The 27,594-nt window shown below is 39.2% G+C and overlaps 1 protein-coding gene across 6 annotated transcripts in view; it reads right to left on the bottom strand.

Moving 5' to 3' along the window:
• Positions 1-27,594, bottom strand: part of ANO3 (anoctamin 3) — a 175,081-nt gene that overhangs the window by 63,774 nt on the left and 83,713 nt on the right. For 4 of the 6 annotated variants that reach the window (XM_039342220.1, XM_039342221.1, XM_039342223.1 and 1 more), the window contains 6 exons: positions 27,265-27,309; positions 20,232-20,363; positions 19,591-19,697; positions 15,679-15,734; positions 4,545-4,666; positions 2,873-3,007 (listed from right to left, as the gene is read on the bottom strand). In XM_039342220.1, coding sequence (XP_039198154.1) covers positions 2,873-3,007; positions 4,545-4,666; positions 15,679-15,734; positions 19,591-19,697; positions 20,232-20,363; positions 27,265-27,309 — 597 coding nt within the window. The remainder of the gene's footprint in view (positions 1-2,872; positions 3,008-4,544; positions 4,667-15,678; positions 15,735-19,590; positions 19,698-20,231; positions 20,364-27,264; positions 27,310-27,594) is intronic. The other 2 variants (XM_039342222.1, XM_039342224.1) reach the window with 1 other exon arrangement.

The following is a 27,594-nucleotide window of genomic DNA, read 5'->3' as shown; positions in this document are numbered from 1 at the left end:
CAATTGTTGCATAAGAAGGTTTGTGCAAAAATTCTATTCATAGTTGTCACTTGTTTCTCAGGAGCGATGAGTCCAGAAGACACCCCCCATTCCTCCCCAAAGTGCACACCAACTCTGCCTGGAGGAGAACAAGCCTATTAAGAATTAAAGATGGAAAATATGTAGACTTGGGAAGCTTTAAAATTTATTGTCATGTGGTTTTGCCAGGATCGTATAGGAGAGTGGGAAGAATAACATTGATGAAGGAATACAAGAACAGTTAAGAGACTGTACATGACAATGGGAAACTGGAAAGCATGAAAAGAAATTCAAAACAACATCCCTTGATTCTATTTGGTAAGAGTAGGCAGAGAGATGCTCTGATAGACTATGTTAAAATACTGTACATTTCTGATATCCTTGCTCAGTCTGTTTCCTGACCTGGTCTACTTTGAAGGGCTGACAGATAAGCTGAAATGTGCTCCTCCCCCATCCAGATCCTTACAGCCTCCAGACAGCAATCAGCTACCTTTGAAGCAGTAACTTGGTAGCTAATAGAATTTCTGAAATTCCCTGCCTTGCCTGAAGTCACATTTGGTACCTCATGTGAACCTCACCTGGGCATATCTCCCAAAAGGTACATCTTCCCCATTCATTCAGCCACATTTCAATAATGCATACAAGGTTAGCTCTCTTATCTACAATTAAATTGTGGTTAATAAAAAGTTTTATTATAGACTAACCAAGCATTAAATAAGAATAGCCATAAACCAGGAGCACTGGAGTTTAGATGATAAGTCATTGGGACAAGCAGAATTGGAACGAATTATTGGAAAGTCACCTTCCTAACAATGGCCTATCCTCTGTCTTTTGTGATCTCTCTTTCTTCCTGTTCCATGGTATCTTGGCATGCTTAGTTCTCTAGACCACATCAACCTCCCTTGATCCAACTATTTTTCCCCAAAGAGCTTCATCCTACCACCAGAGAACAATTATTCTACTGGCTTTAACTTCAGGGATATTTCTGCAACTTGCAAGCATCCCCTAATCTGGAGCACCATCTTACATTTCTCCCCTCACCCAACAATATGCCACCTGCACCATGCATCATATAACGACAACAACAACAACAACAATAATAAAGTTGGAAGTGACCTTGGAGGTCATCTGGTCCAACTCCCTGCTCAGGCAGGAAACCCTATACCATTTCAGACAAATGGCTGCCCAGTCTCTTCTTAAAAACTTCCAATTTTTGGAGCATTCACAACTTCTGGAGGCAGATTATTCAACCGATTAATTGTTCTAATTGACAGGAAATCTCTCCTTAATTCTAGGTTGCTTCTCTCTTTGCTTAGTTTCCATCCATTGCTTCTTGTCCTGCCTTCAGGTGCTTTGGAGAATAGCTTGACTCCCTCTTCTTTGTGGCAGCCCCTGAGATATTGGAACACTGCTATCATGCCACCCCTTGTCCTTCTCTTCATTAAACTAGACATACCCAATTCTAGCAACCGCTCCTTATCACTTCCAGATTCCCTACTCTCATCTGAGTAGCAGCCAACTGCACTCCTATAAAACTAAAGTAAACTAGGATACAAATTATCTCATTCCCAATCAAAATGAACAAATATCATAGTAAACTCTAGCCCACCAACAGACAATTCAGTCAATAGATAGAAGAAGTATAAAGGCAATGCATTCTGCTTATGGACTTTGCAATTATTTAGTTGAGTAGTTGCAGAATACAACATTAATATATTCTGAATATTAACTTCCTATTTATGACATATTCTTCACATGATCAGACCCCTGTTATAACATTTGTTTGTTGATTTTTATATAAAGCATTTTATATTTTATATAAAGCATTTTATATTTTATATAAAGTGAATTTTATTTTTTCTGCATACAAAACATATTTGAACTGCAAATTGTTATTGAACAGAAAAATATCAGAGAGGGAGAGAGACTATGGATCTGAAATAGACAAGTATTGTTTAAGACACACAACCTACAATTGAATTTAGACTGAACAAACAACATTGATAAGTTCCGGTTCTACAAAGAGTAGTAACCTTTTCCCATGATTAACTGGAGGGAACTCTCTTTAGTTTCTTACATTCAATCACACAGATCCTGGTTTCTGAATGAATGAATGAATGAATGAATGAATGTCACAAACCTGCACAAATCCACAAAGTGGAAATTATTATTTTTGTGACTAGTGAATTACATGTAGTCCTCGACTTATGACCACATCTGAGTCCAAAATTTCTGTTGTTAAGTGAGTCATTTGATAAGTGCATTTTGCCCCATTTTTATGACCTTTCTTGCCACAGCTAAATAAATCACAGCATGTTAAGTTAGTAGCATGGTTGTTAAGTGAATTTGGCTTCCCCATTTACTAGTCAGTAAGTCACAAAAGGTGATCACATGACCCCGGGACACTGCAACGGTCATAAATATGAGTCAGTTTGCCAAGCATCTGAATTTTTATCACATAACGATGGGGATGCCTCAATGGTCATTAGTGTGAAAAACAGTCATAAGTCACTTTTTTCAGAGCTGTTGTAACTTTAAACAATCATTAAATGAACTGCTGTTAGTGGAGGACAACCTGCATTTCTGCAGAGACAGCCCTAAGATGCTGAGGCAAGACTCAGCTGCTTTATAAAGTTGCAGACAGGTGGTATATGTTTATAATAAATAAATAAATAAAGTCATACAAATCTGGTAAGAAATAAATAAATATTTAAGCAGCAGAGCACCTTTTTGGAGCAGAATCCAAAGTGTTCCACAGCCCTTCAAATTGTAATGTTTCCTTGGTTGATCGAACTCCTTACTCTTTGCCACTTATTTATTTTATTTTTAAACATGGTATCCTTTCACATCTCACCTTACTTGGCTAGTATCCATGGTGAATAATCCATACAGGAAAACAAACAATCCAACAAGTGCAGCAGGGATAAGCATCCCCGTGTACCATCCCAACCAAGCAAAATAAAGACCAATTTTCTCTCCAAAATATCGCCTGCATTTAAAAGAGAAAAAGAGACAGATTAGAAGAAAAAGCCATTTGGGCCGTGACATGACAGTCTGTTTGGATTGGTTCTGACAATTCAGACTTAAAATCAACATATATACAAAAGGAAAAAAACCCTAAAACCAGTTATAGGTTATCACTATTACAGTTGAAAAGAAACAACTGAGAACCAATTTGGTCAAGCAGTTAAGACAGGGGTGTCAAACTGCGGGCCCATGGCGAAACTGCACCCATCCCATTGCAGGCAATGGAAAAAAAGTCACGATATGTCATGACATGTCACGTGATATTGCGAGTTTGGCACCTCTGGGTTAAGGCACAAGGTTAGAAACCAGGACAGAGACTGTGAGTTCTTCTTCCTTAGGCCTGAAAGCTAATTGGGTGACTTTGAGTCTGTCATGACATCAGGTTCAGGGGGACAGGCCAGTTGGTCATCTCCTGTTGCAACTAATGGATCAACACTTGATTGATCTGAAAAAAAGAACTTGCAGGAAAATCCTAGGAAGAAAAAAATATATGAAAAGAAATGATGTTTGAGTTCTGTAATATGCTTTGATTAAACTATTTAGACAGAATCTATGGGGAGATGATGGCAGTTGAAATCAGGATCTTCCAAGTGATGCACAGGATATAGGTGGATTTGGGATTGCCTCCAAAGTTGCAATTTATCCTGAGTCTAGCAGAGTAAGGAATTTATGAGCAATTTATCTGCCTTTATTTTTTGTGTACTTTTATTGTGACTCAAAGCAAAAAATAATCAGTAATATCTTAGAATACAATGGAAATCTATAGATGTTTCTAAACACAATCAGGCAACTATGACTAGCACTTTTTTTTGTTAGAGGTTATCAATGGTTATCAATCAAACAGCGTATCATTATGAAATTAAATGGAACCTCCACTTTACAGACCTCAGCTTTTCAGAGTTTGTGTGCACTAGGTGGAATTCTCTTGCAATCTGCATAATGATGTCATTATGAGAATGCTGCTAATTACATGATTTGTGTCAATTTAGTTAATGGTATCATCATGCAGATGATGCAAATGAAGTTATTTGTATCAGTTTGAATTGCTTGTGCAATGTAAGTGATTTGCAATACATTTACATTTTTCATTTGAGGCAAATGACCTTGTCTGCATCACTATAATAAAGTACCATTCAATACAATTACTTTTAAGAATAAAGAACTCCCACTTCCCCTCAATTAGTCCATTAAAAACAGATCTTTTCTGTACTACAAAGGGAGAATAGCTATATTCCATGGTGGGATTCAGCCGGTTCGCACCAGTTCGGCAGAACCGATAGCTAATTTTTTGTTGCCCAGGCCCAGAATGGACTTCTGGAAGTGGCATCCACACAGAGAACCGGTTGTTCACATATTTGAATCCCACCACTGGCTATATTGGATAGCTCAATGACACAGAAGTGAAACAACTTCTATTCTCTTGCATATATATATATATATATATATATATATATATATATATATATATATATATATATATATATATATGTATATCTTACCTAATCAGATCCAGAGGTTGGTATTTGTACCACATCCCCCATCGTGCCCAGCGCTCATATAATAGATGCCGATGGTTCTTAGCTCCATGTGTTTTAATAGGATGCCTGCTCTTGTGACTTCCCTAGAATATGCACACAGATCCAAGTTGAAATAAAGAAAAATTGGTATGATGATTATAGCAAATGAGGTCTTAAAATATGTGATTAAAATAAAGTGCTTCTTTTAAAAAATGAGGCTATTATTAATTGGCTTGCGTGACATTGAACAATTCTAAGCAAACATCCAGCTTTTTGCTAGAGCTGATACAGCTCACAAACCTTTTAGCAGCATGAAAACATTTCTTTGGAATATAATCAGACTGATTTGTCTAGAAATATTTTGTTCCAACATTGTAGAACTGCAGCACTTTCCAGCTGAAAGACTCCCTTATTAATGCAAATTTATATAGCATATTTACAGAATACATTATGATAATCATCTCATTCATTCTCATTAATTTGTAAGTTATAATTAAACATAGAGGAGGAGAAGCAGCAATTTACTAAATACACCACAGGAGCATATAGAAAAAGTGGATTCAGATCTAATATTTTATTCCTATGTACACTTTGGGAGGAGGAAATATGTCCAGTTAAAATCTGTGGGATTAGTTCAGAAGCCCTGATTCAAGATTTAATTGTGTGCCTTTGCTAAAGAGTTCTTTTTTTCATATTTTCCTTACAAGTAATGCTGTTAAAGAATAATAATACCTGGAAAGACTGAATTTATCATACCTGAACATCCCAATTTTACAAAAGCCACCTTGGTTGGAACTGCCTATATTCTTAGATGCTACCTTAATAATTCCAGATTCCTGGTTAGGCTCTGAATTAAGTTTCCATTTATTTTAGATTGTGAAACTAACTGTAAATTTTAACACTTAATTCTAAAATATCTGGAGTACCACTTAATCACCATTGACAAAATCACCATCATTAATTGGAAAAGGCAGCTTTACTTGGAATAGTTTGCATCTTGCAATACTTCCTTTAATATTATTAAACATTATCATTTGGCCAAAAATACCAAATCCAGTCTAAACATCTGGCTGAATGTGACGAACCATAATTTATTTAACTTGCATGCTGTCTGACTCTCAGTGACTCTGGGTAGTTCACAACAATCAAACCAATTACAATAATATATTGCTCCTCGAAGCACGAAGCTGAAAACACCAGCCTGAAGATGACGAATGGGACTTCGTCGAAATGTTGCCAAGACACTTCCAATTTTACACGGGAGAAAACCAACAACATAAAGAAGGAACCCCACTCAGACCTATAGTCAGCTCCATAGGCTCACCTCTACAAAACCTAGCCAAATTTCTCGCCAAACAACTACAGCCCTATGCAGAATCCATCACCTCACACGTAAAAAACTCATTCCAGTTTATAGAGATCATAAAGAAACAAAACTTACAGCCCAGCGACCTACTCGTGAGCTTCGATGTCATATCCCTCTTCACCCAAGTGCCTATCAGAGAAGCCTTGACAGCTATCCAAAACAAATATAACCCCCCCAAACACATCTTAGATCTGACCAACCACTGCCTATCCAACACATACTTCATCTATAATGGACAAAAATACAAACAAACAGAAGGAGCACCCATGGGATCACCCCTCTCACCTGTCATTGCAAACCTCTACATGGAACACTTTGAAACCCAAGCTCTAGAAAAATCAGATCACAAACCCAAACTCTGGTTCAGATACGTAGACGACACCTTCATAATCTGGCCACATGGGAAAGAAAAACTGGACAACTTCCTCACACACCTCAATAGCCTACACCCCAAAATAAAGTTCACCATGGAAACAGAAGCTAACAACCAACTTCCCTTCCTGGATGTCTTAGTCTACAAGAAATCCAATGGCTCCCTAGGACACACCATCTACCAGAAGAAAACACACACAAACCGCTATCTGCACGCTCTCTCACACCACCACCCAGCACAGATCAACTCTGTAGCCAAGACACTCATCTCCAGAACAAAACGCTTAGCTGACGAACAACACCTAAAACCCGAACTACACACTCTCACCAATGTACTAACATCCAATGGATTCCATAGAAATAAGATTACAAACCTAATCCAAAAAGAAACCCCCACTAAAATCCAAGACAAAGAACAAGAAAACGGCAAAGCCCTCCTCCCATACATAAAAGGCACCACAGACAGAATCAGTAAGATCCTCCATAAACACAACATCAAAACAGCATTCTGCACAAACAGAAAAATATCCACCATCCTTAGAAACCCCAAAGATAAAATTGACTTAAAAATCAAGGAGTATATGAAATCCCATGCACTGCTTGTCCCAACACATACATCGGACAAACCAACAGAAGAATAAATGCACGCATTGAAGAACATAAGAACTCAGTCAAAGAAGAGGAACCAACATCTTCCCTGGTCCAACACCTTAAAATCACAGGACATGAAATTGACTTTAAAAATACCAAAACCATTGCCAAAAGTGAACATTTTAATAACAGAATAATCAGAGAAGCCATCGAGATAGAAAAACGCCCACACAGCATGAACAAGCGAGATGATACCTCCCGCCTACCAACTATTTGGAAACCCGCTCTTATTGACAAACGACTCCCTAACACAAAAAAAGGATACCAGACTCACACTCACAAAAACCACACAGGATGTCACCACCACACATCCACGCAAAAAGCAAACCCAAAGCCACACCGATGATGAGGCACAACCACAAACCAGAAGCCAGACCACAGCTACCTCATTAGCCACTTTAAACCCCTCCAATCCATACATGAAGCAAACTGACACCCTCCATGAAGATGAGGCACGACCACGAACGCGAAGCCAAAAAATAGCAAGGCAGCCCAAAATCTTAACCCCCCTGCAACTCAGACTAACCTGAGCACAACCAAACAGAACACTCCCCCATCCAATCAGAGCACAGCCAACCCCCCATCCAATCAGAGCACAGCCAACCCCCCATCCAATCAGAGCACAGCCACGCCCCTAACCAATCAGAACACACCTCCACCCAATCAGAACACAGCCAAGCTCCCACCCAATCAGTTCATACCCCCACTGGCAGTTAAAAGAAAGAAACAGCTAAGACCACACATTGCTCTTCGAAGCACGAAGCTGAAAGCACCAGCCTGAAGATGATGAATGGGACTTCGTCGAAACGTTGCCAAGACACTTCCAATTTTACGTGGGAGAAAACCCGAACAACCAAAGACGTACATACAAACACCCGCGAAAACCTTTTATATATATATATATATATATATATATATATATATATATATATATATATATTTGGTGACGTTTCGATGAAGTCCCATTCGTCATCTTCAGGCTGGTGTTTTCAGCTTCGTGCTTTGAGCAGCAATGTGTGGTCTTAGCTGTTTCTTCCTTTTAACTGCCAGTGGGAGTATGAACTGATTGGGTGGGAGCTTGGCTGTGTTCTGATTGGGTGGAGGTGTGTTCTGAATGGTTAGGGGCTTGGCTGTGCTCTGATTGGCTGGGGGAGTGTTCTGTTTGGTTGTGCTCAGGTTAGTCTGAGTTGCAGAGGGGTTTGAGATTTTGGGCTGCCTTGCTATTTTTTGGCTTCGCATTCGTGGTCGTGCTTCCTCTTCATGGAGGGTGTCAGTTTGCTTCATGTATGGATTGGAGGGGTTTAAAGTGGCTAATGATGCAGCTGTGGTCTGGCTTCTGGTTTGTGGTCGTGCCTCGTCATCGGTGTGGCTTTGGGTTTGTTTTTTGCGTGGATGTGTGGTGGTGACATCCTGTGTGGTTTTTGTGAGTGTGGGTCTGGTATCATTTTTTGTGTTAGGGAGTCGTTTGTCAATAAGGGCGGGTTTCCAAATGGCTGGTAGGTGGGAGGTATCATCTCGCTTGTTCATGCTGTGTGGGTGTTTTTCTATCTCGATGGCTTCTCTGATTATTCTGTTATTAAAATTTTCACTTTTGGCAATGGTTCTGGTATTTTTAAAGTCAATTTCATGTCCATGTGGCTTTAAGGTGTTGGACCAGGGAAGATGTTGGTTCCTCTTTTTTGACTGAGTTCTTATGTTCTTCAATGCGTGCAACAAATATCGATTGCGACGTTTCTTTTAGTACGTAGGCGAGCTGTTACATTTAGCGATTCCCCCGCGCCTCCACCTGCTGTATCTTCCTTCGTCTTGTTCATACTATCAGGGCTCCAGGTCCCAGTTTCCACCCTCCCCCTTGTCCTCTGGAATTGCGGCAGCATCGCTAAGGTAGTGGGGGTGTTCCGCAATTGCCCTTCCTCCGGATTGCACCAAGTCTGTTGGAAAGTTTGCCCTTCTTCCTTAATATCATTGAGATTACCATTAGGTCGTCGGGGGTGTTGCAACCGATTACTGGCACTCCATGATCTTAAAGCCACGTATGCCGGGCATAGGTCAACATGTCTATTAATAGATCTACTATCCGAGAGCCATGCCTCCCTAAGTAGGCGGCCCCCTTTGGTGTTGTCATTCGCCAGTATGCTAACGCCACTAAAGTTGAACCTATGGCCCAGTTCTGCCGTGTGTGCCCATATCTGGGAGTAGAAATCTCCCCTTCTCACTGCTAACCTGCGTTCATGGACCCTGGTCTTAATCCGTTTAGCAGTCTCCCCAACATAATTGCACTGGCAGTCCATGCAGTTAATCCTATAGACGGCTGCTGATCTTTCAGTGCTGGGGAGCGGGTCCTTGGGGCGCATTATAGCCGCCCGCAGTGTTTGGTTTGGTCTATGGGCCACCTGTATGTTATACGGTGCCAGGATCCTCGCTGTGGCTTCTGATACATTATGAATATAGGGGAGGGTAATACGTGTAGTTGCCTGGGGTGTGGATTCCTGAGGTGTAGGGTTGCCCCGGGGTCTAGATAGTTTACTAAACTGATTAATAAACTTTACCGGGTAACCATTACGTCTACACATTTGGAAGAGGTGGTTTTTCTCTTCCTTCTTGGCTCTGACGGTGCTGCAGTGTGTCTCCACCCGTTTAAATAAAGTCCTGACACAGCTGACTTTATGGGCCGTCGGATGATTACTCCCAAAGTGGAGAATCCTGTCCGTGCATGTTGGTTTTCGGTATACCCTGGTAACCAGACATCCATCCAGCTGGCGCTGCACTAATACATCAAGGAATGCCAAACTGCCCTGATCTTCCTCTTCCATGGTGAATTGGATGTCTGGGTATACCGAATTCAAAATGCCCATAAAGTCAGTCTTGTGTCGCTTCTTGATGACCGCAAACGTATCATCCACATAGCGGGCCCAGAATTTTGGTTGATACCGGGCCATCGCTATGTGTTCCAACCGTTGGAGTACTATCTCTGCAACCACACTGGAGATCGGCGACCCCATTGGTGTTCCTTTAATTTGTTCGTATATAGTGCCCTGGAAGGTGAAATAGGTGTTAAGGCATACTCCCATCAATTTTACAAGATCTTCCGTTTGAAGGGAGTCTTGGCACTGCTCATGGTCTCCTTGATTTAACTGGTCTCTTAGGACCGTGACCGCAAGTTCTTGCGGGATGGAAGTGAACAGAGAAACTACATCAAAGGAGACCATGAGCTCATCTCTTCCACCCTCAGGGTCTTGATTCTATTGAGGAATTCCTCTGCCGATTTCACAGTGGTATTGCTGTTATTTGCCAAGTGGCTGATACGTACGCTCAGCCACTTGACAAGTTCAGAGATAGGGGTACCCCTGAATGCTACAATGGGGCGGAGGGGGACATTGGGTTTATGTATTTTTGGTAAGCCGTAAAATCTGGCGAGCGCTGAGTCGCCAGGGCGTATTTTCCTTAATACCTCCTCCCCCATCCTCCCCTTACGTTTTAGGTCATCAAGAAGCCTGTTCGTACGGTTTCTCAACGTGGTGGAGGGATCTTTACTAACCACTCTGTAAGCAGCACCGTCCTGAAGTAAATCCAATATCTTACTCACATACACCTCTTTATCTAAGACAACGTTGCCCTCCCCTTGTCGGCTGGAAGGATGACAATAGTGTCATCTTTCTTGAGTTGACTTAAGGCCACCCTTTCCTTTGCCGATAATGTTTGGCAGCATCTGTGGCTCATGACTAGGCTTGTAACCTGTTGTCTGACCACGTTCTTAGCTTCTTCCCCTGCCCCAGTGCGATGTAGGGCGGGCTCTAATGCTGCCACAAAGTCCAGCGTGTTCGCATCAGTGAGGTTATATCCTGTATCCCGTTGTAACACGGAGAGTTGTGGCTGGCTTAACACCCTTGAAGATAGGTTGTGCACCACTCCCCCCGGTAGGTTATTATTACCGGACTCACGTAACGAATTCAGTCTTTTCAGGAATGTCCCCATCATATGCTGAGTCATCCGGGCCATAGTTTGCCGAATATGTTGGTCCAGCATCCTGAAATGCTGGTTACTCAGTTCTGTACTACAAAAGTCCCGATAATCTTGGATCCATCTCTTTAGGTTCCGTATTCTCCTATGTTGGTCATTGACCAGTGCATATAACGTGCGCCATTGGAATTGGCGAACTGCTTGCTGGCATTCTAAGGAGTCCACCGTTGGTCTTCTTCTTAATGAATTCGGTGTTAAATTCTCCTTAATACAACTATGGAGAAATGCTAGTTTGCAGTAGTTAGCTGAGACTCGCCGTCCGGATTTCTCCCATTTTCTGGCTCTGAGCAAAACTGCTCTGCTATATTCGCGATGAAGAAAGTTAAAAATATGAACCCTGGGGGTATTCATGGTAAAAAGATAAAATGAACACCAGGGTGATAAAAACTGTAAAAGTTTTTAATTAATTAAAACTATAAAAGTTCAATTAAAATGCGCCAAGCTTTCGCCGTCACCTGCCGGCATCCTCAGGGCTAGCGCGCCAGAAAATGAGAGAGTCCTTTATAGGCGTGTCAAGGTTTGCGCCCGGCTCCTTGATCTCATTATCGGGCCTGATTGATTCAATTGCGTACAGTTAACCTGTTCTTCCTTGTTCTTTTTGGTTACGTGTCTATCCTCATCCATCCTTATTTCTCTTAACCCTGGGGTGGATGAGTGACAACTCCAGCTGTTTCGGTTGTCTTTATATTCTAACTTCCCCCCAGGTTCAGGTGGTAATACACAGTCCACATTCCTTTCACAGCCATATCCTGTCAAGTTGTTCTTTTTAAAGTAACTTCCCCTTCTGATTCCAATACTTTCATTTTTAGTGCACTTGTCATCCGGGTGGTCCTGCAAGCTGTTAAGAGTCAAATACGACATGCGGGTGGCAGTCCGGGGTGCGGATTGCTCAGCCGGGTGAGGGGGCTGTTTCCTAATCACCGCTATACCCAGCTGTCTTGTGCGCGTCCTACTTCGGGTACTCGGTCCGGGGGGGGGAGCGGTAACCAGGTCACGCTCCTTCTGGTTGTCATAATGCTCCTCTTCAGCTCTCCCTTTTTCTGCGTTGCTAATGTCCATGTGTATTCCATGGGAGTCTTCGGGATCGTCGGGCGGGGGGTGCGATGATTCGATCTCTCGCACCCCACCGCTCTCCGATCCTCTCTCCTCCTCTTTGGCAGTGCTCGGGAGTTCGTCATTGGTTGCATCTTGTAATCTACTCCCCCTGGATCCGGTCATCCTGGCTGCGCGAAAGGGTCCTCTCCTCCTTTCCGGATCGATTGCGACGTTTCTTTTAGTACGTAGGCGAGCTGTTACATTTAGCGATTCCACCGCGCCTCCACCTGCTGTATCTTCCTTCGTCTTGTTCATACTATCAGGGCTCCAGGTCCCAGTTTCCACCCTCCCCCTTGTCCTCTGGAATTGCAGCAGCATCGCTAAGGTAGTGGGGGTGTTCCGCAATTGCCCTTCCTCCGGATTGCACCAAGTCTGTTGGAAAGTTTGCCCTTCTTCCTTAATATCATTGAGATTACCATTAGGTCGTCGGGGGTGTTGCAACCGATTACTGGCACTCCATGATCTTAAAGCCACGTATGCCGGGCATAGGTCAACATGTCTATTAATAGATCTACTATCCGAGAGCCATGCCTCCCTAAGTAGGCGGCCCCCTTTGGTGTTGTCATTCGCCAGTATGCTAACGCCACTAAAGTTGAACCTATGGCCCAGTTCTGCTGTGTGTGCCCATATCTGGGAGTAGCAATCTCCCCTTCTCACTGCTAACCTGTGTTCATGGACCCTGGTCTTAATCCGTTTAGCAGTCTCCCCAACATAATTGCACTGGCAGTCCATGCAGTTAATCCTATAGACGGCTGCTGATCTTTCAGTGCTGGGGAGCGGGTCCTTGGGGCGCATTATAGCCGCTCGCAGTGTTTGGCTTGGTCTATGGGCCACCTGTATGTTATACGGTGCCAGGATCCTCGCTGTGGCTTCTGATACATTATGAATATAGGGGAGGGTAATACGTGTAGTTGCCTGGGGTGTGGATTCCTGAGGTGTAGGGTTGCCCCGGGGTCTAGATAGTTTACTAAACTGATTAATAAACTTTACCGGGTAACCATTACGTCTACACATTTGGAAGAGGTGGTTTTTCTCTTCCTTCTTGGCTCTGAGGAGAGGACCCTTTCGTGCAGCCAGGATGACCGGATCCAGGGGGAGTAGATTACACGATGCAACCAATGACGAACTCCCGAGCACTGCCAAAGAGGAGGAGAGAGGATCGGAGAGCGGTGGGGTGCGAGAGATCGAATCATCGCACCCCCCGCCCGACGATCCCGAAGACTCCCATGGAATACACATGGACATTAGCAACGCAGAAAAAGGGAGAGCTGAAGAGGAGCATTATGACAACCAGAAGGAGCGTGACCTGGTTACCGCTCCCCCCCCGGACCGAGTACCCGAAGTAGGACGCACGCAAGACAGCTGGGTATAGCGGTGATTAGGAAACAGCCCCCTCACCCGGCTGAGCAATCCGCACCCCGGACTGCCACCCGCATGTCGTATTTGACTCTTAACAGCTTGCAGGACCACCCGGATGACAAGTGCACTAAAAATGAAAGTATTGGAATCAGAAGGGGAAGTTACTTTAAAAAGAACAACTTGACAGGATATGGCTGTGAAAGGAATGTGGAATGTGTATTACCACCTGAACCTGGGGGGAAGTTAGAATATAAAGACAACCGAAACAGCTGGAGTTGTCACTCATCCACCCCAGGGTTAAGAGAAATAAGGGTGGATGAGGATAAACACGTAACCAAAAAGAACAAGGAAGAACAGGTTAACTGTACGCAATTGAATCAATCAGGCCCGATAACGAGATCAAGGAGCCGGGCGCAAACCTTGACACGCCTATAAAGGACTCTCTCATTTTCTGGCGCGCTAGCCCTGAGGATGCCGGCAGGTGACGGCGAAAGCTTGGCGCATTTTAATTGAACTTTTATAGTTTTAATTAATTAAAAACTTTTACAGTTTTTATCACCCTGGTGTTCATTTTATCTTTTTACCATATATATATATATATATATATATATATATATATATATATATATATATATATATATATATATATATATATATAATTTGCAGCAGTATAAACATGGAATAAATAAATGCATCACTTGATAACATAACACTAATAGAAAGTACCTATATAAAATAGGAGTTTTCAAACTTTCTACGACTGTGACATTCATTTCAAGTGATTGAATAAAGGAATCCTAGAATCATTGGTGAAGAGCTCTAGTGAGTGAAAACTGCTGCACTTTCATGAACTTTCTTTCATCTTCTTTTTGCCCTTAGTTTCTCCTGGGACTCATGTTTGGGAAGCACCCAGAATTGGTTGAAAAATGGGAGGATACATAAAAGTTATATGTGTATTTATGTTCTTGGGGAGCCCCAGAGTTCCACAGAATACAGAAAATACTAGAAAATCTAGTTTAGTGAATAGTCTTGAAAATAAGTTGGAAATCACCACCATTCAGGGGAAATTTCCTGCTATATTTTTATGTTTGTGTGTAAGCCCTTTCACTTTCTATTGATCATAAGAGACAGAAGATTGTGTGTGCAATACAATAATAGTGCTCCTGCTGTGATTGTTGTCGTAATCTTACACAGGCTAACACCGAAGCTGTGTATACATCAAATGTCTGATTGAAGTACATGCTACAGCATGTCATCTCATTGCAATTCAGGTTTATTGTCAGCTTTATAGGAAGGAATTAGTTTGCAACATGGTAGAAAGTGTCCTGTTTTGCTGAGACAATCTTCTTCCACATTGTCATGACAAGATGACAAGGCAGTGGGCCTTCAGCCAAACATTGTAAATAGGACCTGTAAGGGCATTGAGGAATGTTTTCTTGATTGGACTGCATCAAACCACTTTTCAAGAATTTCCCCTCTATTTCTCTGTAATATATACTTAAAGTATACTTCAGGCTGCATTCTATTCAGCTGTCTGCACCAAAACTGAATTTATGTTCTGACTTCAGAACACATATTAAATCTCTCCCCCTCTCCCCGTCTCTCTCTCTCTCTCTCTCTCTCTCTCTCTCTCTCTCTCTCTCTCTCTCTCTCTCTCTCTCTCTCTCTCTCTCTCTCTAAAACACACAGCAGTCATTTAATACAGATAAAGGAATCAGCAACAATTCTTTAGAATCCAAAATGTCAACCATAAATGTATGATCCAGAAATTTAAAATTTGGTCTCTCAAGGGGAAGAATGAGTATAAGACAGCTTCTATGAATTATGGCTTTATTGTTTTTCAAGAAAGAGTTTCAAAATAGCACAGGAACTAGCTCTATATTTTAGGCTGAAACCTTTTTTATATTGGTACAGAATAAATCCCACTGTACCTTGTTTCTGAGTAAATAAGCATCAGATAAGGCTTACTGCCAGGCAATGAAAAATCTCTAATACCGAGAAAAACTGCACAATAGCATCAGACATGTTTTCATTGTCAGGGAAAAAATAACTTTCAGAGAAGCCTTACAGTAATTGCTGTACAATAACATCAGACATATTATCAATGCTGAAAAAAAAAAGACACTCAAAGAAACCTTATAGAAACGAGAAACAGAAATACTCAACATAAACTTAAATGTTACACAGGATCCAGGAGGATAAGGCAAATTGAGCACAGGTATATCATACTTAAAGCACTGCTACTTAAACTACCTCATGAGGTGGAAATGCAGCTTCATATGTTCCATTGCTGAGGAGTCTGTTGATGCCTAAAAAAAGAGGACATGTTACAAATATTTGAAATGTTAAAGATAAGAAACATCAATATTAAAATAAGTAAGTACCAAACAATTTTCTTTAAACATTAATAAAAAGAAAAATACAGATATGACCCTGTTTCAACTTTGAAATCACATTAGCTAAGGAGTGTGATTTGAGTCCTTGTTATCTCAAGGTTTTTCAGCAAAATTATTCTACAGTAAGCCATCACAGTTTTCTGTCCTATATAAGGACCAGCCTTCTGCTCATTATTATGACTGAGATTAGGTTTTCAAGCACAGCACTGATCCATTTATGGGTTTTATGTCTGATTATACTGGCAGATGGCCAGATGCAAAGAAAAATAATTCATAGTTGTTGAGTAGGTGTGTTTTAACATGTCTTGAAACATAAGTGAAATAAAATTAATCTGTCTCACCAAGCCTAAAAACACCATTCACATTCTAAGGTTTGGTGAATTCTGCCTTACAATAGAATATCAGTCAAGGATCAAATGCAACATTGCTAGGAATGCATGGCACAACAAGCTCTCTTGATGTTAACTTTTATGATATCTACCTGTAGTAGAAGTACAGTGGAGAACATCTACTTCTCACAGAGCTTCATCATCAAAAGAGAAGGTAGATTACCTTGGATCTATTTGGAATTTTCTCAGAATTAAACTGATGAGAAATTCCCTCAATGTGAAACTTGGTTTCCATTTTCTTTTGCAAAATGGAATGGGCTGTTCTGAGGCAAGCTTTTCATAAAAAGGAAGCAACAAGTAGGGAAAGGTTGGAGGGAGAATTTGGTAAGTTGTAACTTATAGCCATAGAATCATTTTTATCTAAGTGCTCTTTCTCTCTGTTTTTACTTCCAGACATAATGTTTTACAGAGGAAATCAAAGAGCCTTATTAGACACTGTTTTTGTAACTTCTATTTGGCCTCAAAAGCAGTGAGGAGAAACAATTTGGGATATTTAAACATGGTTTAGAGAGCAATACTTTTTTGGAAGTGTCATGGATCCCAACCTTGTGCAATAGCTTGCTTCTTTAAACATTTTAAAAATAAAACATTTTTATTAGTTGCTAAGCATTTGTATTGGCTTCTTATTATAATATATGAACTTTTCTTTTTGCTCATGTTGGCATTAGGCAAAGAGCTCTCCCTTAGTCTCCCAACTATGGTTGTTTCTTGGCTAATAGTGACTATTTTGTTAAATATGGTGGTCCACTGCTCATATAGAAAAGGATGAAATCATTGATGTTTTCAGCAAGTAAGGTTGCTAAGGTGCTAGAACAGTGTTTCTCAACCTTGACAATTTTAAGGCATGTAGACTTCAACTCCCAGAATTCCACAGCCAGCATTGCTTCTGGGAGTTGAAGTCCACATACCTTAAAATTGTCAAGATTGAGAAACACTGTGCTAGAAGAAGTAGAGGAATAGAGAATGGGATGGTGGTGATAAATCCTGAATGGCTAAAAAAGAGGGGAAGGGCTACTCATTTCTGGCAGGATGGATTGAGTGTAGCCATAGTATTGGGCCAAGGGAGATTTGTCACAGAGCATCACTTGTGCCATTACAGGGAAAGGATGCTTCAAAAACAGTGGCAATTACAACTTCCAAATTATAGACTCCAATTTAAGATCAGGTGGCCAGATTGCTAGAGAATCTGGTTCTGATAGTGAATGCAAGGCCTGTTTGCAATAAGGTCATTTTCATGCATGGCCTGATAGTGGATAAGTCTGCATATCTGGCACCCATTACTGAAACTTGGCCAAGACTGGTGATACCTCCATGTTCAAAATCTGCTTAATTAGATATCAGGTCTTTCAGGAGGCTTAATGCCAAGATCAGGGAAAGATTTATTTATCAAGTTTTTATAACAGCTGATCTCATCAAAAAGTGACTCTGGGCAGTGTACAAGAATAGATAAAACCCACAAATATAAAAAAAATGACATATGTAAAAATCTATATTAATAAATAAATAGTATAAACTAAAACAAACATACATACCCCTTTACAAAGAGACAATAAAAATAACCATCTCAACAATGGGGCCATCTGAGCATATTTCTAGTTCTCTGGCACCCCGGGCCTGATGACATAGCCAAGGGGCTTCTGGAATCTCAAAGGGGATGGAGCAAAGCTTATTTTGGGGGAGGAATGTTTCATAATCTGGGCAATAATACAGAGAATTCAAGTTTACCAGGACCCACCAAATATATAACCTAGCTGATGGACCTGCACCATGGCTTCTCTCGTCTCATATTTAATGGGGTGGGCTGATGTAACCAAGGAGATACAGTCCCTCATATAGGTCAATCCTATATCATGAAGAACTTTAAAGGTTAAAATCAGCACCTTGAATTGGAAGCAAAAGATGGTAGTGGGCCTGTACTCCTTAGATAATGGGACTGAATACTAATATGCTAGGTTGGGCAGAAGAGACAAGCCTGAAACCATGCTGGTGTACATGAAGGAATGTCTTCTTCAACCTGTATTACTATTACCTACTAAAGCACTGAATGAGAAAAATTCTTCTTAGCTCCACACTTCATGGAGATTAGAAAAACCAAAGCTAAAAAATCCTGCTTCTCAATAGTAATACTGGTGCTGTGGAATGAGGTTCCTATGAAAATGAAGCTAGGTCCTTCCTTAATGGCTTAATGGTTTGTTAAAAAAATAGAGGACAGCAAGACAGCATTCTAATGATGCTCAACTACTGTACCATCTTTTACTTGTTGTAGTTTGTTAATTGTATGGTTTTGTTATTTAGTTTAATTTGTTTTAATCATACTATTGGGGATGTTTTAATTATTTTGCGTATCTTTGTAAACAGCTGAGAGTCATGAGATTTTACCATAATATAACTTCAATAAATAAATAATGAATCTTCATATTCTGTTCCATTAACAGTAAATAATAAAAAACATGGACAAGTCAAAGTCAATCAGGAGTGAGGATATTGTAGTATTGTAGCCTGTAGATCTTTTCTTTGAAACTCAACATTAAGAAAACCAAAATCATGGCATTTGGCCTCTCAATTCCTGGCAAATAGATGGGGACAAAATGGAGGTAGTGATGGATTTTATTTTCCTGGGCTCCAAGATCACCTCAGATGGGGACTGCAGCCAAGAAATTAAAAGATGCTTGCTCCTGGGGAGGAAAGCTATGGCAAATCTAGACAGCATACTAAAAAGCAGAGGCATCACCCTGCCAACAAAAGTGCGTATAGTCAAGGCCATGGTTTTCCCAGTTGCAATATATAGATGTGAAAGATGGACCATAAGAAAGGCTGAGCGACAAAGAATTGACGCATTTGAACTATGGTGCTGGAGAAGACTACTACGAGTCCCTTGGACTGCAAGGTGTTCAAACCGGTCAGTCCTAGAAGAGATCACCCCGACTCCTTTTTAGAAGGCCAGATCCTGAAGTTGAAACTCAAATACTTTGGTCACCTAATGAGAAGGAAGGACTCACTGGAGAAGGGCCTAATTCTGGGAAAGATTGAGGGCAATAGAAGAAGGGGACAACAGAGAATGAGGTGGCTGGATGGAGTCACTGAAGCAGTAGGCGTGAACTTAAATGGACTCCAGAAGATGGTAGAGGACAGGAAGACCGGGAGGAACATTGTCCATGGGGTTGCGATGGGTCAGATATGACTTCACAATTAACAACAAAGAGCTTTTCTTTCCTATCTCACACAGAAATAGTCCTGATTTTGGTAACTGCCACTATTGTCCCAGTTTGAATCATCAATAGCTTGGATTTACATTATTGTCTAAAAATTTTTTACTGGAAGAATTGAATTAGTAACAAGAATTCCAACACCTGCATTGCTATATTAAAATGAATTTGTACCCATTTTTGGTTTTCCATCTTCATACTTCGTTCTCTGTAACATATGGTGTACTATCCTACTCCTTGTAGAGTTGCTGAAGAAGCTGTCTTTGTTGTTTATTGTAAAACTGTTGAAGAAGATAATATCAATTAATGTTGGAAACAGCTGTCGCTATATCAGCATAAAATATATATCATAATGAATAAAATTTTATGAAATTTCAAACATATTGACATTTTAAATTTTATTTGTGCTATTTTGAAGCTGTTTTGAAGTTGTTACAATAAAAGGATCAAATATAATCAAATGAGAAAAAAATGCATTGTTCAGAGAACTTGAAATAGTTACTTGAAATAAGCCACCATGCAAAGAAGCAATTACAGAGAACATCTTAAAATAATTATGAGTTCAAAGGAGCTATTATGAATATGATTTAAGAAAGTCAACTTTAGTTGAGTGGAACCAGCTTCTGATCAATGCAGCTGAAAATCCTTCTGTAACTTATTGTTGAATATAGACTCCAGCATTTTTTGGAATATGTTTTCCATTCAGTTTGAACATTGCATTTCTTAATGGTGAATGTTGTTATGCTAACCCCTGAGAGAAAAAATTGAAACATTATTGCTGGTCTCTATGAATATATTTTAAATTCACCACATACTGATGAATACGTGCTCTGCTGAAAGGAGCTGTGTAGCAATCTGTTTCTTCCAGATCAGGAAGTGCTTCTTTATCAAGTTTCATTGGATTTCTGGGCAACCAGCTTTTCAATTCCCTCATATTCCTCTGGAAACTGGGGAAAAGAAGCCACATTTTATTATCTTATGTCTTTTATACCTTTCATTATATATGTGACATGCTGAAATGGATAATGGAAGGACAATGCTAGACTTCAAATCAATAAGGAACAATCACATGGTCTCTTAAAATTATTTTTCATCTAAAACAAAACAAGAGATAGCTATAGAAAGTCTATAAGGTGAAACAATAAACATAACTACAATTTACAACATAATTCTAATGAGGGTGGGGAGAAGAAGGGAAATGGCCAGTAGGAATGCTCTAAAATGGCCTTTTCCAGTTTGGGTGCCCTCCAGATGTGTGGACTTCAGTATGGCCAGTGATTGGAGTTTAAGACCGCATATCTGTTTGAAGCCCAGTTTAGGGGAAGATTCCCCCAAGTGATATATGTAAGGACTGAACAGTGTTCTACTGAGAACTAAACTATAAAGTATAACAAATGAATGTCATTGTATGCCAGCTTCTCATGATTTGGTTCATTGTACACAGAAAATATCCCAATCTGGATTGAAATTAGAGTTAGTGGGAAGTAGGAAGTTTAATATGTCCTTGCCCCTTCCTGAATCCCAAGGAGTGTTAAATGTAAGATAAGATCTTTAGATGGTATCTGATTGTTATTTGTGGTGCCAGAGCATTGCTGCTACTGTTTCAAATTAAAGCTAATTATCTTTAATAGCATGAAGGGGAATCCATGGTCAAATGTCATGAGATATCTGGAATCCTGTGAATAATATTAGTTAGATAGAACAAGACAGTAATGGTAGCAGAAGGACAGAATGCAAATGAAATTATTCTCTGTTAGTTTAGGGAAGGGAGGTTATTCAGGAGACTAGGTCCATGCTTCCCCAAATTGATGGCATAATTTAATGTCTTCTCCAAAAATTCTAAATGCCTCTAATGCTTAACAGACATTTGGGGAGGTTCTACAGCTAATCACATGCTCCTTGGCAGTTCAGCTAAATAGATCTGGCAGTCTAAGCTTTAACTGATATACCTGCTTATTAGTGCATATAAATGGGTAAGGAGTTGTGGCATTAAAACTTTGCCAGTCTTAATAAATGCTTAGGAGACAGAGAGAGGGAGAGGGAGAGGGAAAGGGAGAGGGAGGGAGAGAGGGAGGGAGGGAAGGAGGGAGGGAGAGAGAGAGAGAGAGAGAGAGAGAGAGAGAGAGAGAGAGAGAGAGAGAGAGAGAGAGAGAGAGAGAGAGAGAGCATATGCCAAGAAAACATTGGAAAAGATAAAATGTGTAATAATAACAAAGGATCCTATTTTTTCATGCATTTAATGTCTAACTCTGAAAGAGATTTTAGTTTTATTTAAAATCTACATCCTGTTAAAATAAGTGCTAGAAATCCGTACATTTAATGTTATATCCACAGGACTCACAGGATGCTTGACTGCTTTTCCTGCTGGAATATTTTATACAATAATTCATGTTCCAATGAAAGAAATCCATGATGAGTACGCTAGAAACTGGGAGAATGTGAGTTCTAGTCCCATTTTAGGCAGAAAGTCAGACGGGTGACCTTGAGCCAGTCACTCCTTCGCTGCTTCTTAGCTCTAGGAAGAAGGCAAACCATGTTGCCAAGAAAACTGCAAGGACTTGTCCAGGCGGGGTGGGGGGGGGAAAAACCTACCTCCTCCCCAAAATCCCTTAGGAGACCATTAAGCATATGACTAAGATATCTGAGTGTATAGGAGGAGGCTAGAAACATAGGCTGGCTGACTTGATTCTGGGTGCCAAATGCTTTGCAGAAGCACTTGGGTAACAAATAGGACAATTATTTTGAAATATTATCATCTTATTCTAGTCTGTTATAGGGCTCTTTGATCTGGAGGTGGGAAGTCAAGGATCAGGTGATGTTTTTTTTTAAGAGGGAGAAGGCAAGCACAGGGAGATAGGGCAGTAAACAGGTGATGGGTGACTACAGGTAAGGTGGCCTTGATCTCCAGTATTGATGCTGTGTTCTGGCTTCTCATGCTCAACAATGGGGCCTAGTTCCTGAAGCTTTGGTAGCTCTGATTCTTATCTGCTGTTACTTACTGCTCAGTCAGTCAGTCTCTAATAAGACCTATCTCAACCTTGTGTATTATAGAAATGCTGTGCATTACTGAACTGTGTTTGTGTGACAAGGGTGTGGATTCCCAGACTGGGCACTAATTTTGCCTGAGAAAGTTATTCCACTGAAGAATCAATGATAGAAGATACCTACATCTCCGAGTACTTTTTGATAATAATTATAATAATATATGTAGAAAAGCAAGAGGTCTTTAAAATCTGCAGTTAACAAATTGTCATAGCTTGTCCTAGATACTAAAAATAGAAGCTAGGAATGTCCTTCAAGTGCAATTTTCATGATAGGGAAGTCATGGTTTCTTCAATGAACTTAGTGTTGCATTCTTTTCTGGTTAAAATGTCATTGAAGATTATGATTACATTTTTACCATGGGAACCATTGCAGTTGTTTATAACTGCTTCCTACATTTACACCTTCATTGCCCAGAAGAACTAGAAGTGAGTGGTGGCTGCTAACGGTCTCAATGTTTCTTCAAAAAATAATTAGAAGTGTATCAGTTTATATTCATTGGTCAAACTGGTGCCCTCTTTTGAAGGTTTTTACAAGAGCATATGACTGGCTTAAAATATAAGAAGCAGTATATATTGTTACAGAGTGTACTACACAAAACCCCATCAACACGTTACTGCCAATGCTGTATAAAGCTGAAAGCACAACATTTACAAAGGTTTTATATTTTCAAGGAGCATCTGAAAAATATTTTTTAGTACATAAATATTTTTTTAAAATTTTGCTAAAAAGAGGAAAATAAAGAACCTTGTTATCCAACTTCTACAACTTTCTAGCTTTTCATTTCATTATTACACTGTCATCCATTCAATTAACAAAAATAGACATTTTCGCACATAGTCTAGTTTTAAAAGCAAAATTACAATTTTAAATGTAAAGGGAAAATACAGTTTGTATATATTCATGTAATACCTTAAAAACAATAAAATCATTTTTTTTTACTAATGATAAGCAAATCCTTTTATATAGTTGCCATATGTGAAATGAGTGCAAACAGCAAATGGATGAATTATTCTTTCAGTTAAGCCAAAATAAACTTTGGTTACAATGGTTAAATAGATATAATTGTGTATAAACATTCAGATTAATCTATTTTAAGCCTTTGCATTTGTTTTTTAAAACTGTGGTGCAATTTTTTTTATAAATGAGGTTTATGTCAGAACATATCACTACAAATTGATAAGAATATGAAAGAATAATATTTGATCAGAGTTTAAGATGCATTGACACAATGATAATGCTGAATTGTCATTTCCATAGACTAACTGCTAACAACCTGAATCACCTCAAACAAAGTTTGACAAAGTCATAGAGGACAAGGTAACCAACAGCAATATAATAACTCCAGTGATATTTACAGTAACTTCTATTATCAGGGCTGAGTAGCTGTCAGAGAAAGCTCTTTTACTTCTGTTCAGCAAGTGAACCTCCCAAGATGGTCTCTTAGGGGAAAATATTTGGGAATAAACAGGATATTGTGTGATTTAATACTGTTTTACTGGAATACAATTATTAATCTAGATGGAGTTTATCTGTGTATCACAGTGCCTTTAAAATATAATTTAAGAAGCAACATCCTTTTATGAAAAAAAAAATTGCTCAGTTCATTGAAGCAGCCCTTGAATAGGTAAGGAACTTATATATTGTAAAAAAAATCCATTTTCAGAATCAATAAGAAGAAAATTGAAAGTAAAATTGCACATATCAACATGACATTCTACAAATTAATGGCACGACTGTAGTGCTTCTTCACCAATCCCCAGAAAGAGTCTAAGATAAAGTGTATAAAACAACAACCAAGATGATTATGATAAGGATTTCCCAGAAAAGAATGGGATTTTTTTTCTATACTAGTAGTTGTAGAAAATGAAGTTATTCAGGAAAGCTTAAGGCTGAAAGATCCCAGAAGAAAAGACTGTTCTTGACAATCTACAGTTATTGTATAGAATTTCTTATCCTGTGTTGTGGTAATAGCAAGCAAGTTGGATAGCTTTAAATATTGGTTAGCTGAACAATGGGAAAGTTATCAGTGGCTGCTAATCACGATGGCTATTCTTCATAAGCAAAACCAGAGACATCAGGCTCCCATTGTATTGAGAGACTGATGAAAAGAAGCTATCATGCTCAGAGATTGCTCGTTGATTTTTGATTGGCCACTGGAAGAGAATGATAAGAATATGAAAGAATGATATTTGAAGAGAATGCTGGACTACATAAGTCTTTGGTCAGATTTAGTATACATCTTCATATATGACTCCTAGAAAGTCTCTTGGTTACCTTGATAGCATAAACAAAGAGGATCTGATGTTTCTGTGCTTTTAAATGGTATTATGAGCATGCACCAAGCTGTTTAAAAAATTACATGGGCATGTGAGAACAAGCCATCAGAAAAACGTATTTCACAATGTGCAATACAATTCCACATGTTTAGTAAGCTTGCTCTCAGACATATGGTAGTTCTTCGTGACTGTATGAAAAAAAATGTGTTGTCTTACCTGACAAAAATAAAACCAAAAACATATTCATTTAATATGAGCCATGGTGGCACAGTGATTAGAATGCAATACTGCAGGCTAACTCTGCTCACACTGCCTGGAGTTTGATTCCTTCAGTCCTGACCGGCTCAAGATTGACTCATCCTTCCATCCTTCCGAGGTCAATAAAAGGAGGACACAGATTGTAGGGGACAATATGCTGACTCTGTAAACCATTTAGATAGTGCTGTAAAGCACCTTGAAGTGGTATATAAGTCTTAAGTGCTATTGCTATAGTAGCATACTGTAGTGTATTGGGTTATGGGTTGTATTGCTTCTTCCCCCCCCCTATTTTCCTTACTAAGTGAAAAGTAAATGTTCTTTTTTTTCTTTTCAAAGAAAAGCCTACATCCCAGAAAAACTTCGTTGGAAGTGGCTTTGGTATTAATGTAATTGAAGATGTTTAGCTGACTATGATTACCCTTTGGGAATTTTGTCTAACGGAAGAAACCAAAGTTTAGAGACAGAAGTAACAAACAGACACAAATATATAATTCTGATTATAAATCCATTGTTTTGAATTCCAACTTTCACCATAATAATTCCCTAGGATATAAATTGTCATTTTTATTAATATAGCCTGAATGTGATTCTTGCCTAGACTTTAATCCCTTGAGAGAAAATGGTTTATTTCACATCATTTAAAGCAAGTATAAACATGTATATAATATAGGAGAGCTATCTGATACAAAGCAAGCATGTGCATGATTGGGGAGAGGAAGTAAGCAGTTGTAAATTTTTACTATAAAAACTATAATCTACAAATATTTAATATCTGCATGTGAAAAGCAATAGCTTTCACACAAAATAATTAACATATGGAATATCCTGAATATTGACAATATGTATATTCCTAGAAATTCTACTCAGATCATTACCTTACTCTCATTATCTTCACTTTACTTAGATACTCAATCAATATCAGAAGTAAAGACAAGGTAAAATTTAATATCCAAAATGATTACTTTGAAACAAAGTTAGGATCATTGTGTCATTCTGTTTGTTGCTTTTCCTTCCAATTAAATTTTGATATGGAGTAAATCTATCACAGGAGAAATTGGCTTTACAATAAGACAACTTCACATTCTGTTACATGAAAAACAAAAACAAAAACCCACCAACAGTGCCTCTTTGATTGAAGTGCAGTAGAACTTATCTAAATTCTATGAGAAATTACAGTTTTTCAAAACAAAACAAAACAAAAAAACAAACCAAACAAATAGCTGGATGGAGCAAAAATTCTTCATAAAACATTTATGTTAATATTGGAAATACCAATATTCGAAAAAGGGTTTTAAACAGTTTATATTTAAAAGCAATAATTGAGACTTCCCACACCAGAGTGCAGTTTCCCTGTGTTATCTTCAATTCAAGATTCAAAGGACTCCCACCTTATTGATTTTTCAAAAGTCCCTATAGGTTTGGGTCTTCATTTAGATCTTTAGCAGGATGTCTGATACCACTTTCTTACCTTACTTTCTTTCTTTACTTCTCTCAGTTTGTTTTCTTTGCCATTATTGTTCTTTTGTCTTTTGTTTTTGTGTTTTTGTATTCTTTGTTTTTAAATGTTTTTGATTTCCCAGAGTGGCTCTCATCATCAACAACATTATCAGGGCGGAGATGCAATTCAAGATGCCACCAATGAGATTATATGCTCAGTATATATGATCTCAGTGTGTCTTTGTCATGTTCACCTGAAGGGGCCTTAATGAAAGCTCATCAATTGGAATCATGGATTGGAGTCAAGGAAGAAAGCTTAAAAGGAGACAATATTTCTATCTCCTTCCTAAATGTAATGTGATGGGCTATGGTGGCTGTTGATATCACAGGGAAATGGCTAACAATGAATAGGGATATGTTACATGACCTGAAATCTAATATACAAGTTTCCCCAGGTTCCTCAAGGTAAATGTTCTTTGGAAGATTTTGTACTACAGGAAAAGGAACCAATACAAAACTTAAGCTCTACAATCTTCTGGCTCTTCAGAGATTTTAAGATCAATTTTCTTCATACCTTTTTTATTTGAACCTCATTGTTATTTACTAATAAAACATAATCACTGCTTTGGAAGATACTCTGGATTATCTTATTTCTGGTGAGGTCAGTCACATGCTTAAAGCTGAAAATAAATAAGCGTCTAAGTTCTACTGCCTCCATTATTCAATCAGCTTTCTCAAAACCCATTGTGATAAATTTACAACTGCTAGAATGGATTTATTATATATGGGATGACTATCTGGTAAAATTAAAAGCTATGCATCACCCACCAACCTGCCCATGGTTTTGCTCCTCCAGTCAGTGTAATAACATTTTTTCCTGAAAGAACAGCAAAAATCATCAGAGTACAATTTCATATCAGGGTGAAGGAAATACATACAAGATATAGAGTTTCATAATTTCATAACATACACGGTTACAAGAGGAAAGTGGACAGAAGCTCAATGGCATGGATAAAAACCGAGCTACTTAAATCGAACTGTTAACACAAATAGCATGAACAAAAATATCAGCTAATAGTGTATACACAAGTCATGGGCAGTAGATAGTTGGATGCAGAGATGCTTCTGTTTGCACTAGTATCGATTATCCTTAAATGATTAC

Source organism: Crotalus tigris, unplaced genomic scaffold (genome assembly GCF_016545835.1).
Source record: "Crotalus tigris isolate CLP2741 ecotype Arizona unplaced genomic scaffold, ASM1654583v1 scf7180000017779.458999, whole genome shotgun sequence".
In the NCBI taxonomy this organism is placed as follows: Eukaryota; Metazoa; Chordata; class Lepidosauria; order Squamata; family Viperidae; genus Crotalus; species Crotalus tigris.
This window is presented reverse-complemented; position numbering and strand designations above follow the sequence as displayed.